The 14,565-nt window shown below is 55.8% G+C and overlaps 1 protein-coding gene across 4 annotated transcripts in view; it reads left to right on the top strand.

Annotated features, from left to right (window-relative positions):
* TSPAN14 (tetraspanin 14) overlaps positions 1-13,891 on the top strand; it is a 54,286-nt gene extending 40,395 nt beyond the window's left edge. For all 4 annotated transcript variants that reach the window (XM_088019940.1, XM_088019941.1, XM_088019943.1 and 1 more), the window contains 7 exons: positions 1,059-1,109; positions 2,898-3,044; positions 5,340-5,510; positions 7,442-7,567; positions 8,654-8,698; positions 11,036-11,155; positions 12,126-13,891. In XM_088019940.1, coding sequence (XP_087876066.1) covers positions 1,059-1,109; positions 2,898-3,044; positions 5,340-5,510; positions 7,442-7,567; positions 8,654-8,698; positions 11,036-11,155; positions 12,126-12,197 — 732 coding nt within the window. In that variant the 3' untranslated portion in view covers positions 12,198-13,891. The remainder of the gene's footprint in view (positions 1-1,058; positions 1,110-2,897; positions 3,045-5,339; positions 5,511-7,441; positions 7,568-8,653; positions 8,699-11,035; positions 11,156-12,125) is intronic.
* The last annotated feature ends 674 nt before the right edge of the window (positions 13,892-14,565 follow it).

Below are 14,565 nucleotides of genomic sequence, written 5' to 3'. Positions count from 1 at the left end.
TCTGTGGGAACCAGCGGTGAGGGGTCTGTGAACCCTCTGAAATCCCATCCCAAGTATTGGGCACAGAAGCATTCTGTGAAGGTGGTCTGTGATTCCAAAGAGGTTGCGATCTCCTGGGGGCTTTCTTTAAAGGGCCTTCCCTTCCCACTCCAGCCCCCTGGGGCCAGTAGTGAACAAAGGAGACATTAAAGTGTGAGAATACTCCTCGGAGAGGTGAGTCCTAGACAGACCTGGCCCCATTATTTATCAGGAGGTACTGATGAATGGCAGGCAGATGCTAGCGTGGTATAAAGAACTTACGCAGAAAAATAGGCAGCTTAATTTTCAGAGACCAGGCGTTTTGTTTTATACAGAAAAAAATCTCTGGTTTAGAGACATTTGTGGTGTATGGGGGGGGGCTTTCTGTTGTGGTACAGGTGAAGCAGCCTGGTTCCAGTGGGGTGGAGGGGTGTGCCTTTTCTGGGGTGAATGCGTTGTTTAGCACAGGCCCATTTTAGTTCAGTAACAAATAACCCAGTAACCAATAACGCGGAGCACACATGTGCCCCATGTGGAGCGGAGGTGCCCAGGGCTCTGGAGAGCCTGTGAATGCATCTGGGGGGCTGTCACAGAGGGTCATGTCTTCTTTATACCAGATCCTGCACTGAAGTGAGTTCGGGGGCTTTGGGAATGTGGAAGAAACAGGGCAGGGCCATCATGATGTGTCTCTGACTCCATAGTGTCGAGGGCAGACTCTGCTCTGAGATCTTCCTCTCTGCTCTCTGGAGCATGGGGGCCATTGAGTTTGTCCAGATGTTCAGGGAAGGTATGTGTAAGTTACCCCAAACGCCTGGCCGTCCCTTTGCTCTGGGGTAGAGTTCGCGTCGTCTGCAGGGACCGAGGGCTTGCCTTGCCACTGGCCCGCCTGCACGGACACGAGCCAGGAGCGTCCCTTGACTAGCAGTGTGGATGTCCCTCCAAGAAGCACGTTCATGGTGCTGGTTGCAGACTTAACTAATTCTCGCCCTCTCTCCCTCCTTCCCCACTTCTCCCCTTCCCTCCCCTCCTCCCCTGCTTAGTTGGCTGGAGTTGTCTTCCTTGGAGTCGGACTGTGGGCATGGAGCGAAAAGGTAGGTGTTACTGTTACCAGCACTGTGGAAGCATCAGGTCGCCTGGAGCAGGTGTGTTCAGCTTTAATTGCTCCTTCCAGACTCCTCCCTGACAAGCATTCTTGCACGGGGTAATGGTTTGTAGCCATGGGTTGTCACAGAGCCAGCTCTGGGAAATAGTTACTGAGCTTGTCTTGAGACCTCCTGGGGCCCTGGGACTGGCTCTGCTTCCCTGTGGAGGGGGTCACTGCTAGAGGCCATGGCTGGGCTGGGCTGGGCTGGGCTGGTTGGGTTTTTGAGCTCAGTGAGTGAGGAGAGCCCTCTCTGCTGTTCCCAGAAGCCTCAGACGGCCTGGGGGCTTGTCTGCCGTTGTGTCTGGGGCAGTCCTGGGGCCGCCTTCTGTTCCTGTCTGTGCCTCTGGGAGCGAGCACCTCCTTGAACACAGTTGTGTTTATTCCTGAAGTTCTTGCCCTTCTGAGATCGGGAGCAGGGCTGTGTTACACGCCCCCTGGGTGCCCTTCCTTACACACCTGTGAGCCTCCTTGCCCAGCCTGTGCAGGAGAGGGGAGGTGGGGAGACTGGGCTCTTCCTGTCCAGAAGGACAAGGGGCAGTGGAGGCTCTGAGGAGGGGACTGGACTCGTGAGCTGCGGTGCCAGCTTCTGCTCTGCTGGTGGGTGCATGCCAGGGACGTAGAGCTGAATAGGACCCTCACTACAGGGCAGGCAGAAGAGGGGAGAGAGAAGGAGCAAGGCCGAACAAGGTGCCCTGGGCCAGGAAGGAAACAGTGGGAACTAAAGCATCTTCAAGCCTCAGGCCTGGGACCCTCTCTTATCCCTTCAGTGGAAGCTCCCTTTGGTTCCAGGAGAAGGAGGCGGGAGAGCTTAGATCCATGGGCTTTCTTGCCATGGCCTTAGGAGGTGAATAAGGCTCGCCTTGGGGTTTAGGCATCTTCAAGGTAGCCTGTGAACCCCTAAAGGGCAGGAGCTGAAGTGCAATGTCACTTTGTCCTGCGGACAAACCCTGCAAGCCCATGCAAACCGTGACTCATATCGCCACCGTGTGGCCATCTCCTGAACGGCAGCAGCTCCGGCTGGGGCCTGAGCAGAGGCCTGGCTACCTGGGAGCCTGGGAGCCGCTGGGTGCTGGGCTGGTGGCTCCTTTCTCCTTCCTCCTTTGCATCCTGTAGAACTCCTCAGTCTGTTTTGGTTCTCACTAGCCACATGTGACTGTATGTATTTAAATTAGTTAAAATGAAACATGAGTCAAAATTCAGCTTTTCATTGCCCTCAGATGCTCAATAGTAATGGGGCCAGTGGGTACCATTTGGGACAGTGCTGCCTTCGTCTCCGTGGCTGTTTTCCACCAGGGTGTGCATACTGAAGCTGCTTTCAGCTCAGGATAGTGGGGTTCTCCACGAACTGAGTGCAGAGTAAGCTGCCACATGGCCAGAGGTCAGGGTGAGGCTCTGGCCCTAAGGTGCCCTCCACTCCAGGCCTGGCATAGGGATCTTGCAGTCTCCAAAAAAAGTGTGGGTTCTGCCTGGGAGGGACTCACAGCCAAGGTGCAGCCCAGGATTGCTGCATGCGAGGGCCCTAGGAGCTGAGGCGGGCAAGGATCTGTGGTTGGAGGGGCCCCTAAGAGGGCAGGTGGGCAGGGGCCATGCTCTGTGTTCTGGCCTGACTGTTAATGAGAGGGCTGAGCCTCAGAAGACAGGTCCCTGTCCTTATTTTAGCTCTGGACACAACCAACCCCCCCCCGCCAAGGCACCCTCGACTCCATGAGGCTGATGCTTTCTCTGCCTCTTTCAGGGAGTGCTGTCTGACCTCACCAAAGTGACCCGGCTGCATGGAATCGACCCTGTGGTGCTGGTCCTGATGGTGGGCGTGGTGATGTTCACGCTGGGGTTCGCTGGCTGCGTGGGGGCCCTGCGGGAGAACATCTGCCTGCTCAAGTTTGTGAGTAGCCGCAGATACAGGGGCGGGAGGGGTGTGGGCTCTGCGGGGCAGGCTTACCCCTTATCCGGCCGGAGAGGGTGGCAGCTCTTACAGTCCCCCCCCCCGCCGCCCCCCCACTGGGCCCCAGCAGTGCGGGGAGGAGACTGCCCACCAAACAGTAAGATTTCAGGAAACAATCAGCTGAACCAGCTCCTCATCCCTGGAAAAGTTGGGCCCCTCTAGTTTTCAGCTCCTGGAGGGAAGAGATGGCTAAGCAGCCAGCTCCTCTCCCCCTCCTTTGCCTCTTATTTCCCTCAGAAGTTCTAAAGGAATTGTTTGTTTGCTACTCACCTTTGCCCTTCTTGGCTAAGATCAAAAGATGTTGCCAGTAAAGTTAGGAAACCATTTCCTCCTCCAGGGTGTGTGAATGTGTTGGGATGTGCAATGCAGAATCCTTAATTTCCTGGCAGAACTGCCAGTTACGAAGAGTTTGGTTGTATATTTAGATACAAATTCACGTTGAAATGCATTCAGTTAAAATTAAATAGCACCTGGTGGGGAAAACACATAATCGTGTTTTGGAATATATTATTTGTTGAATTTATTAGATCAAGCCTTCTCTTCCCCAGGCTTAATTTAAAAAGCGAAACATGTGTTGTTGTTGTTGTTGTTTTTCTCATTTTTTTTTTCCTCTTAAAAATATATGTAATATCTTCTGTGTGAACGGAGGTTGCGTTTTGGAGGGCTTTGTGCGTATGGATGTTTGTGTGTGTATGCGGGTATTTCCCCTTGTCTTATTCTGAGACCTTTGCCTGCCGTGGCCTCGCTGCTTGGAGCGCAGGGTGACCAGTGGTGGTAATGGCCAGGAGAACTCACTCACTGCTGGCCGGACGTCTGCCGGATGGGAGAGGTGCAGCTGTGGGGGGCCTTGGAGAAGGCCACCACTGTGGTGGCCAGGGGCGCTGTGCTTCTACAGAGGTCTTGACACGTACAGAGGGACTCAGATGTCCTGCATGAGCTGCGTGACCTCAAGCAAGTGACATGCCTGAGTGGTTTCCTTGTCCCTAAAGTGTGGGCGACAGTAGATTTCTAGCAACTTGGATGGTTGTGTGTGTGAGGAGAGTGGTAGATACTGTGTCTGGGCCCCAGGCTTTGCCCTTAAAGGAGCTGATGGCCTGGTGGGGTAGGTTACCATTGATTCCCGGAATGGGGCTTGTTGGGGGAGGCTACCTCACAGGAAATGGGTGACACGGTGGCTTGGAGCTTTCTCGTCCTTTCACTCATTTCTTACCAATGATGCTATGATGTGGGTGGGGGTGCACATCTGCATTTACAGATGGGGTGGGGCTGCCAGTCGGTAACATGAGATACCCGGGGGCTCCGGCACTGGGCTCTTGGGTGTGGAGCCCACACTCTGTGGCAGGCACCGATCCCGGGTTAGATGAGGTTCGGCCCGGCCGGAGGCGTGATGACCCTCGGTCCCGTGCTTGCCCCATGCAGTTCTGCAGTACCACGATGACCCTCGGTCCCGTGCTTGCCCCACGCAGTTCTGCAGTACCATGATGACCCTCGGTCCCGTGCTTGCCCCATGCAGTTCTGCAGTACCATGATGACCCTCGGTCCCGTGCTTGCCCCACGCAGTTCTGCAGTACCATGATGACCCTCGGTCCCGTGCTTGCTCCACGCAGTTCTGTGGCACCATGATGACCCTCGGTCCCGTGCTTGCTCCACGCAGTTCTGTGGCACCATGATGACCCTCGGTCCCGTGCTTGCCCCACGCAGTTCTGCAGTACCATGATGACCCTCGGTCCCGTGCTTGCTCCACGCAGTTCTGTGGCACCATGATGACCCTCAGTCCCGTGCTTGCCCCACGCAGTTCTGCAGTACCATGATGACCCTCGGTCCCGTGCTTGCTCCACGCAGTTCTGTGGCACCATGATGACTCTCGGTCCCGTGCTTGCTCCACGCAGTTCTGCGGCACCATGATGACCCTCGGTCCCGTGCTTGCCCCACGCAGTTCTGCGGTACCATGATGACCCTCGGTCCCGTGCTTGCCCCACGCAGTTCTGCGGTACCATGATGACCCTCGGTCCCGTGCTTGCCCCCACGCAGTTCTGCGGTACCATGATGACCCTCGGTCCCGTGCTTGCCCCACGCAGTTCTGTGGTACCATGATGACCCTCGGTCCCGTGCTTGCCCTGTTGCCCCACGCAGTTCTGTGGTACCATGATGACCCTCGGTCCCGTGCTTGCCCCGTTGCCCCACGCAGTTCTGCGGTACCATGATGACCCTCGGTCCCGTGCTTGCCCCACGCAGTTCTGCGGTACCATCGTGCTCATCTTCTTCCTGGAGCTGGCTGTGGCCGTGCTGGCCTTCCTCTTCCAGGACTGGGTGAGAGACCGGTTCCGCGAGTTCTTCGAGAGCAACATCAGATCCTACCGGGACGACATTGACCTACAGAACCTCATTGACTCCCTTCAGAAAGCCGTAAGCACTGCCGGCGCTGGCCTCCCGGGTAGAGTGTGGGCTTCCATGGCTGGGGACGGTGCTTCCGGCCTCGGCTAGTGGGGAACCCTGGGCATCCATCCTCAGCCCGGCAGGTAGCGGGGAGGCCGTGGGAGGTGCCGCTCCCGCCTCTGGTCAGCTTAGCTTTGCCTGCCCGTGGTTGCCTGGCTGTGTGGGCGTGTTCACAGTGTGTCCTCCACCATTTGCATGGGGCAGGCAGTCTAGCTGCCCCTGTGGCCACCCTCCCCCTGGGGCCCAGGTCTCTCCAGTCCCGGCCATGCAGGCGGCCGCAGGTCCCTGGGCGCTGTGGGTACCCAGGGGCGGAGCGTCTCCTCCCCCCAGTGCGTGACTCACCGTCTGAGGCTATTCCTGTCTCCTTCCTCCCTGGGACCTTTTCCCCTTCCTGTTCGACAGGGCAGAGCAGCCTGGAGGAAGCTTCCCCAGATGGGGAGGAATGTGACCTCCCTGGAATATGTCCCCAGGGGGCTGTCTAAGCCATCCCAGGCCTGGGCCTTGACTCCATCTGGCCCCTGTCTCCCCTGTGTGCATCTGCACCTGGAGGCTTGGACCACAGCCATCCCCGCCCTAGGGGGGCCCACTCCCCACCACCGGCTGGGGCAAGGCCATCGTGTGATCTGTCTGTGCGCTGCCGGAAAACCTCGCTTCCTCAGGGACTTCATGTGGAATGCTTGGGTTCTGAGAAGAAAATAAGCAAGCAAGCATTAAAAATAACTCTGGTCCACTCTCATGTTCACGAAAACTTGTTTACCCTTATGTCGTGTATCTGGGGATCCGGCCAAACCCACTTATGTGACCAGAGACCCTGTGTCGTATAGTGACTGGCACTCGTCTGCGACAACCCCATCGCAGCCACTTCCTCCCGCCCCTCACTGAGCCCGCCCGCGGTTCCCGTTGTCCCAGCGCCTCGCTGTGCCCGGGCGCTCCTGCCCGCACCTGCCTCGAAGCCAGGGCGCTCTTCTTCAGTGCCGCCTTTCCCCTCGAAAGTACGTTCTCCAGAGGCACTCAGTAAATTGTGGAGATTCCTCATGCTGAGATACTCGGGAATCATGAAAACAGCTGGAACAGGGCAGGGTAAAGGGGGGGATGGGATTTTATCTTAGAAGTGAAAGAAGACAGCCGGGAATCCTGGTCCTGTGTTTGTTGTGATCACGGCCACAGCCACGTTAGCAGTCAGGACAAGTGTGAAAACGGAGTCTGCTCCTGCTCTGGGACGACCTTGACATCACCGTGCTATTGTCGGTGTTTGGCTGTTTTACAAGTTTTAGATGAGTGGCGATTCTCTTGGTGACTACACCAGATAATGGGGGTGTGCAGAGACCCCAGGTTATGGGGGACAGAGCTATGATTGTGTCACTGTCCACCCCGCTCACAATTCTGGCCTTAGGAGTCAAACGTCCAGCAGCTGTGTTTTGTAAGGAGGCACCTAAGGGAAGTAAGGCCAGCTTGGAAATTTCTCTGGGAGGGAGCTGCACTCAGAGCCCACAAGGTGGGGTTCTCAGGGGCACAAGAGAACTGCATCAGAGGTACTGAGTGGCCTCCGAGGAGGGTGAGGAATCCGCTCTGGGTTGAGGGGAGGGGAGGAAGGGGAAGCTGCAGGGGGAGGAGGGTCTGGACCAGAGTGCCGTGTCCCAGCGGAGGCCAGGGGGCACTGCGGAGCCAGTCCTGCCTGCTGGACCCGGCGGGGACGGGGGGGGGGGGTGGCGGTGGCAGCTCATGGCCGAGTTTCCTGGTTTCCTTCTTAAAAGGCTGCCTGGGTCACCATGCTCAGCATCTCTGTGCATGCAGGAGGTCAATGGGGGGCGCTTCCTGTCGTGTTCCCGCTCCCCTGTGGGTGGTCACAGTTCTGGCTCAGAGCCGGAGCCCCTAACAGCTCTCGGCTTTTGTGATCCCAGAACCAGTGCTGCGGGGCATATGGGCCCGAAGACTGGGACCTCAACGTCTACTTTAACTGCAGCGGCGCCAGCTACAGTCGCGAGAAGTGTGGGGTGCCCTTCTCCTGCTGCGTGCCGGACCCTGCGGTGAGTTGGCCTGCCCCGGGGCACGTGGAGAGCAGTTCCGGGCTCTGGAGGCTCCGGGCTGCTCCTCTTCGGACCACCCTGTGCTCCCTCTGCACACCGCCGCCTGGCTCCTGCAGCGCCCAAGTCCTCTGTGTGTACATCCCAGCAACGGTTTTGCATGACCTACCCTTGCCCTAGTGTTCTGGGTGAAGCGGGAGAAAACCAGTCGTGTCGCCCCCTCGAGGGGCTCTCACGCAGGGCGCCTGGATGAAATGCTAGAAACGCGGTGAGCCCTGGGCCGCCCTCTTCACTGTCCTCTGGAGAGAATGCCCGGGCAGTGGGGGTACTCACCGTCTGGGGGTGGTGGAGGATTCTCGCCTTTCTTCACCTGGTCTCTCTCCCAGCCCGTGGCCTGGGTCCCTGGGTTCCAGAAACGGGGCTCTTGGGGTGACCTGCGAAGGGGCAGTGAATGTTTGCTGGAACTGTGAACGCTTTACAGCTGTGGTACTGGGCCCCGGGGCTCCAAGCAGGCCCGCTCCGCAGCCTAGGAGAGGCTCGGGTCTGCTGCGGCCACACAGCTAGGGCCTGAGATCCCCACTGTGACCGTGAAATACTGAGCGAGCGGAACTTGCATCTCCCAGCGCAGACACTAGCAAACTATGACCCGTGGACCGGATCCAGCCTCCTTTGTGTAGGATCTTTGAGCCAAGAACAGTTTCACCCATTTTTAAATGGTTGACAATAAATGAAAGGAAGGATAATATTTTGTGATAGGTGAAAATTATATGAAATTTGAATTTCAGTGTCCATAAGTTAAGTTTTGCTGAAATATGGCCATGTGCATTTGTTATGTATCATCCATGTCTTCCTTCATGCTCTGTGAGCAGAGTTGAATAGTTGCTATGTAGACAGGTCTCCCTCACACACACAGCTGGCCAACCTTTGTCCTAGTATGAAAGGTTAGTTGGCATCGGGATTAAAGGATGTGAGCTATAATGGAATTTGTAAAGGTGTTTGCTGATGTTTGTTTGGGACTTTTCTAGAGCCTTCCACCACTGGCTTCCCAAGAGAACAAAAATGACCAATTTCTTCCTGCTTTTCTTACAGCAAAAAGTTGTGAACACACAGTGTGGATATGATGTCAGGACCCAGGTGAGCACCTGATGCATGCAACTTTGAGTTCGTCAGGTTTATTCCCTGTGGTCCAGCATCCTGATTTAGCACAAATGCATACTGGAGTGGGTGAGACTCGGGGAGGTGCCATCTAAGCTGGGAGCGAGCTGGGTAGGAGCCGCTGGTGACAAGACTCCCGGGAACAGTGAGGGGGGTGATTCCCAGCCCTGTGAACTGCAGTCACAAAATCTAGCAGTTGCTGCATTAGCGGGAAGAGGTCAGATGAAAATTTCGGGAACAAAGGCTATATTTTTAATGAGTCCTTGGAGTCCCAGGAGGTGTCTGTTCTCTAGGAGTTCAGGATGAAGCTGTAGGAGCGCGTGGCTTGGTTTAGCTGCCATACTGAGGCGGGGGTGACAATGAGCAGGGAGATGGGTCTTGGGGCAGGAGAAAGGCTCAGTCCTCGGCTTTCTTCAGGCCACAGGGGGTGTGGGGGTGAAGAGAAGTGAGTGTCCCCCTCCCTGCTGGCACTGCTCTGTGGCCTTTGGTGGTATGAGTGACTGATGTTCTGAAGGAGGGAACTTGGGGAATCCGCGGAACTTGGGGAACTTGGGGCATCAGGGATGTGTGCCTCCGGTTTGGGAGGCCCGAAGCCCTTCTGCAGAGATCTCTGTCCGTTGGACAGGATGGGCCTGTACCAGCATTGTCCTCTCATTGCCACTTGCATTAGATTCTAGGGCTGTCATAACAAGTAGCACAGACTGTGGCTGATACAACGGAAACTTCTCTCCTCAGAACTCGCGGTCAGAAGTCCGACATTAGGGTGTTGGCAGGGTTGGTCTGAGGCCTCTCTCCTGGCCTTGTGGGTGGCTGCCTTCTCCTGTGTGTGTGCCCACCTCGTCCTCCCTCTGTGTCTTTTGGTGTCCTGATTGCTTTTTTTTAAAGATTTTATTTATTTATTTGATAGAGAATGAGAGAGAGAGAGACCATGAGAGGGGGGAGGGCCAGAGAGAGAAGCAGACTCCCCGCTGAGCAGGGAGCCCGATGCGGGACTCGATCCCGGGACTCCACGATCATGACCTGAGCCGAAGGCAGTCGCTTAACCGACTGAGCCACCCAGGCGCCCCTGATCACTTTTTAGAAGGACACCAGTCATATTGGATTAGGGCCTACCCTGATAACCTCATTTTAATTTATCTCTTTTTTTTTCATATAGTCTTTCTCTTTCTCTGACTGATTTATTTCGCTTAGCATAATACTCTCTAGCTGCATCCACGTTGTTGCAAATGGCAAGATTTTATTCTTTTTTTATGGCTGAGTAATAATCCATTGTATATATGTAACACATCTGTTTTTCCCTCAGATCTAGAGTTTGGGTTCGGTTTAGGGCCAGCGTAATGGTTAAGGTGTTAGGGTTGGGGACAGTGTGAAGGTATCTGCCTATTATCCTGCAGTTCAGAGACCTCTGTGGAGGGATAACTTTAGAGTTAGGGTTATCATTAGGGTTAGGGGTTAGGGGCTAGGGTGAGGGTATGGGTATGTGCCTGGTATCCTGCTGTTGAGAGATCTCTCCAGAGGGTTCAGTTTAGCGTTAGGGTTAGGGTTATGGGTTATATTACCTATTTAAACACCTGCCTCCAAATGCAATCACATTCTGAGGAATTGGGGGTTAGGACTTCAACGTCTGAATTTTAGGGGGACACAGTTCACACAGTTCAGCCCCTCACCCCACTGAAATGGATTACTAATCCATCAGTATTGCCATGGGTGAGGCTGCATGCGGGTGAAGGTGGGCTGTGTGTGCTGAGGGCACCTCCTGTGTGCCTACTGAGTCTCCACTAAGGGTCAGGATTGGAAGGAGCCTGTGGGCTTATGACCGTTCCTGTGACCCTGGCTCCTGGAGCCAAGCTTAACTGGGTGGGGGACACACTCTGGGAAACCACTGTCCTCTCCTTCCCCGGCCAACTTCTCTGACTTAGAAGATGCTGAAGGCCCTTCTAGTTTCTCTCTTTAAAGGCACATCTTTCTTCTTGAGCCCTGAGGCCCCTCCCTCCCTGTCCTTCAGATGTGGGCTCTGGAGCTGTGTCCCTCTTTCAGTCTGGGGAGGCCCCACCAGGACTGGGTAAAGACCGCCGCCAGGGAGCCTTTGTTGGGGCAGAGTAGAAGATGCAGACTGCCTGGGGAGATGGGAGAGGGCAGAGACTGGGGCAGGTGGATGCAGTTCTCCTGGAGAGTTCTGTCCATCCTTGGCACCCACCTTCCAGCACCCTGGCTCCCACCGAGCCTCACCCTGCCCGCTGCGGGAACCCTCTGGGGAGCCGGGGTGGGGACGCCCCACATGTCTTGGGCTCAGGTCACTGTGGTGTTTCCCTGTAGCTGAAGAGCAAGTGGGACGAGTCCATCTTCACAAAAGGCTGCATCCAGGCGCTGGAGGGCTGGCTCCCGCGCAATATTTACATCGTGGCCGGGGTCTTCATCGCCATCTCCCTGCTACAGGTTCGTTCCCCCTGCCCTTTGTGGCTTCCTTCATCCTTGCGGGTCGCACCTGTTCATTTGAGCCAGATCGCACGTGGGAAGACTGGTGGCCGAGAGAACGAGGAGGGGGAGGGGAGGCAAGAACTCTGCGAATCAGAGAAACCAGGAGTTCTCCGGGGTGCCCAGGGCTTGGGAGGAGAAGCCGGCAGCCCCCAAGCAGCCTCCGGGACGGCCGCCACCGCCGTGGGGAAAGCTCATCGTTCACCTCCCACGTGGTGCCGTGAAGAGGGTGCCTGACGCGGCCCGGGGCCTGCTCACCGTCCACACACTCCTTCGTCCTTCACCCCGCGAATGCGTGTTGAGTGATCTCTGAGGGAAGCTCAGACACAGAAGCACCTAGAAAAGGAAAGAACAAATTTACTTGCCAAACGGGCAAAGCAGTCAGACTTCAGAAGGACTGGCTCATCAAATATAAACCACAACAAGAATTTAAAGGGGAAGTAAAATTCCAAGATTTCCGAGTTCATGTTGGTCTGTTTCTGGTAGAAAAACTGTCTTCCCACATGACGATGCTGGTCACCAAGGTCAGATGGCAGCACTGCTAAAATCAGGGAGAACCTTGTTTTTATTGTGGAATCCAGGTTTACAGGAAACATCAAGATTTATTATTTTGCGTCAGAACCAGTCAGGTGACTCTGTTATTTTTGGTTTAACTCTGGGTGCAAAGTATGCCCCAGCTCATGGTATGTGACGTGCATGGCCCTGTCAGGGGCAGGCCTTCTGTGCTGCCTGCCATGTGCCCCAAACTTCTAGGCCCCAGGGATATAGCAAAACAGACCCCAGGTCTCACTTTTTACTGGTGGGTGGGTCTTGTTTTGCCACAGGCCTGGTTGTTTTTCTGTGTGCCTCATCCTCAGTGTGCAGAGCAGGCTTCCCCGTGCACCTTGCCGTCGGGCCCCAACACTGACAGCCTGTCTGGCTTTGGTTTCAGATTTTTGGCATCTTCCTGGCGAAGACCTTGATCTCGGACATTGAGGCGGTGAAGGCAGGCCATCACTTCTGAGGAAGAGAGGTGAGCAAGCAGAGCTGAGCCACGCTGTGGAGGCCAGAGCCCTTCACTCTTGTCAACTCGACATCCAGAGGGAGAGAAGTGGACGCACCCAGCCAGAGCCAGCACCCTGTCTTCGGCATCACCGTGCCGCAACCTCCCTGTTTCTGTTTGCTGGTGCTGAAGACCGAGGGGCCCCTCTGACCTGCACGGACTTGGGACGGAGACCCCCCCCCCCCCCGACTCGGGGAGACAGAGAAAATGTCTTTAAGTGGGGGTGGTGACTCTGAGGGACAGAAGGCTCCCGTGGCTGTGAAAAGGGCTTGACTTGGTTCTCCTGGAGACTAAGCGTGTCTGCAGGGCACCCTGGCCTCCCAACTCGTGTCACCGGTGCTGGCCTGGAGGGCAGCCTCATCTGCTGCGGGTGGGACATGGGGGCGGGGGGGTGGGCCCAGCAGGCACGGACGAGGCTTCTCCCAGCAGCAGAAGGACCTGGGGAGGGCTAGGGGCACAAGTGGACCGTGCCAGCAGAGCCTGTGCTGTCTGCACAAGTTGGGGGATGTTTGCGGGATCCTCAGCCGTGTCCAAGTAAGCCTGAGCCATGTGTGGACGGGTGCCACGGAGCACCCCCTCCGCTGCCCCTGCCAGGGCAAGACCCGCCTCCAGTCTCACAGAGGTGTGCCCGATGGCACGGGGGTAGGGGGGCGTGGGCAGCGTTCTCCTCTGAGTCGGCTCTCCCTCTCTGAAAGTGTGTAAATAGTTTATTTATAGGGATAAGAATGTTCTCACACCGTTTCTTCATTTCCTCTGGCATTCCCTCCAAGCAGCCTTACATGGTGTCTGGGACTGAAGCCATCCCTCTCAGTTCCCTCGAGTGTCTCAAGAACCAACCCCATCACTTCTCCTTTTCATGCCTCACAGCCCAGGTGCACACGTGTGCTCCCTCTTCCTCTCTGCACCCCCAGCTCACATGCACCCACTCCCCTCCCCAGCTTGGCCTCACTGGCTTCTGGTCTTGGTGCTACTAAAACCGCCACCCGGAACTTGAATCCTGACCCCCCCCCCCCGCCGCCTGCCCCAAGGCAAGGGCCAGGGAGCCCCAGCCAGAGGCGGCCAGCCCAGAACCTGTGACCAGGGCTCCTCTCGAGGCCACGTGCTAAGGGCCGCTGGTCGGCCTGGCATTTGCCTCTCCCTGGAGAGCGGACCTGTGGCCGGGCCCCTCTGTGGAGCCGGAGACCTCAGCCTGCAGCTGTGTAGAAGAAGCTCGGGATGGTTCTTTTTTTGGCTAACTTTTGTGATGACCCCCCTCCACTGTCCCCAATCAGGATAGCTGTGGTGATCATGTCCACCCTCCCTGGCAGGGCTATCCTGGGGCTTGCTCTTGGAAATGAAGTCTGTCTTATGTACCGAATGGTTTGTGCGTCTTTGGCTGGGCTCCTAACGCTTCTCTGGATCTTGTACCAGTTCTGTCCTCATCGTTCAGGGATTGAGTGCTACCTTCACTGACTTGCCGAAGTGTACATGCTAGTGTGGTATATACTGGTGGGTGTTTGTTAATGATGGTATGATTTTTGTTTTTGTTCTTGTCTTTTTTTTTTTCTTTACAATTTTCTCTGTAGACTAGAGGAAGAAGAATGCTTGTGTTTTCAGGAAGTGTGATGCTTTTCTTTGACTGCCAAACTCTTTTATGGAATATATCTTTATATTAATGCTGTTGTCCTGGTGGTTTTTATTTTGAGTGATATCAAGATGTCATTAAGCATTGCAGGGGTAAACTCAGCTGCCCAGGGAACCAGGGGGACTGGGTGTGACTCGACACAACAGGACAGTGGAGGGTAACGGCAATCATGGCATAATCCGGAATAACTTTCATCAAGTGATTCGTTTTAGATTCTGTATGCCACTTTCAGTTATCCTTTGTGTGGCGGTTACAGCTGGAACAAGCAGGCTTGTGGCTTGGTTATGCCCAGCTGGAAGCACGAGGCAGAACGTTGACTCTGCAGGCTGGGAGGAAGTGCGTTAGGCTACCTCTGTCCAGCCCCGGGCGGTATGATCCAGGCAAGAGAGCTTGGGGACCCTGGGTGGGGATCTGGGCACAGCTGCTACACGGGTATGTCTGGACCTGCTGGCCCAGCTGTAAAGGGTTAGTGTGCCTCTGACCCATCCTGCCCTGGGGGAGATGGTGGCTCTGGACCCAGCGCTGCTGGTGCGTGGACACCCAACAGCTTAGCTTCTGGCACCGCTCCTGCTGGCCCATCTCTTGAGGTCGACCGGGTGGCCGGACCCCTTGCAAGTCTCTTGACAGCTCACAGTCCAGCTCTGGGTGAAGACTAGCTATGACTTTTTCGAAGTTGAGTTTGTTTTTCAATTAGTTTCCAAAACT

This window comes from Eumetopias jubatus, unplaced genomic scaffold, assembly GCF_037043125.1.
Source record: "Eumetopias jubatus isolate StellerSeaLion01/CBP00866 unplaced genomic scaffold, mEumJub1_p1.0 scaffold_17, whole genome shotgun sequence".
NCBI classification, from domain to species: Eukaryota; Metazoa; Chordata; class Mammalia; order Carnivora; family Otariidae; genus Eumetopias; species Eumetopias jubatus.
Note: the sequence above shows the minus strand (reverse complement) of the source record. Positions and strands in the feature narration are given on the sequence as shown.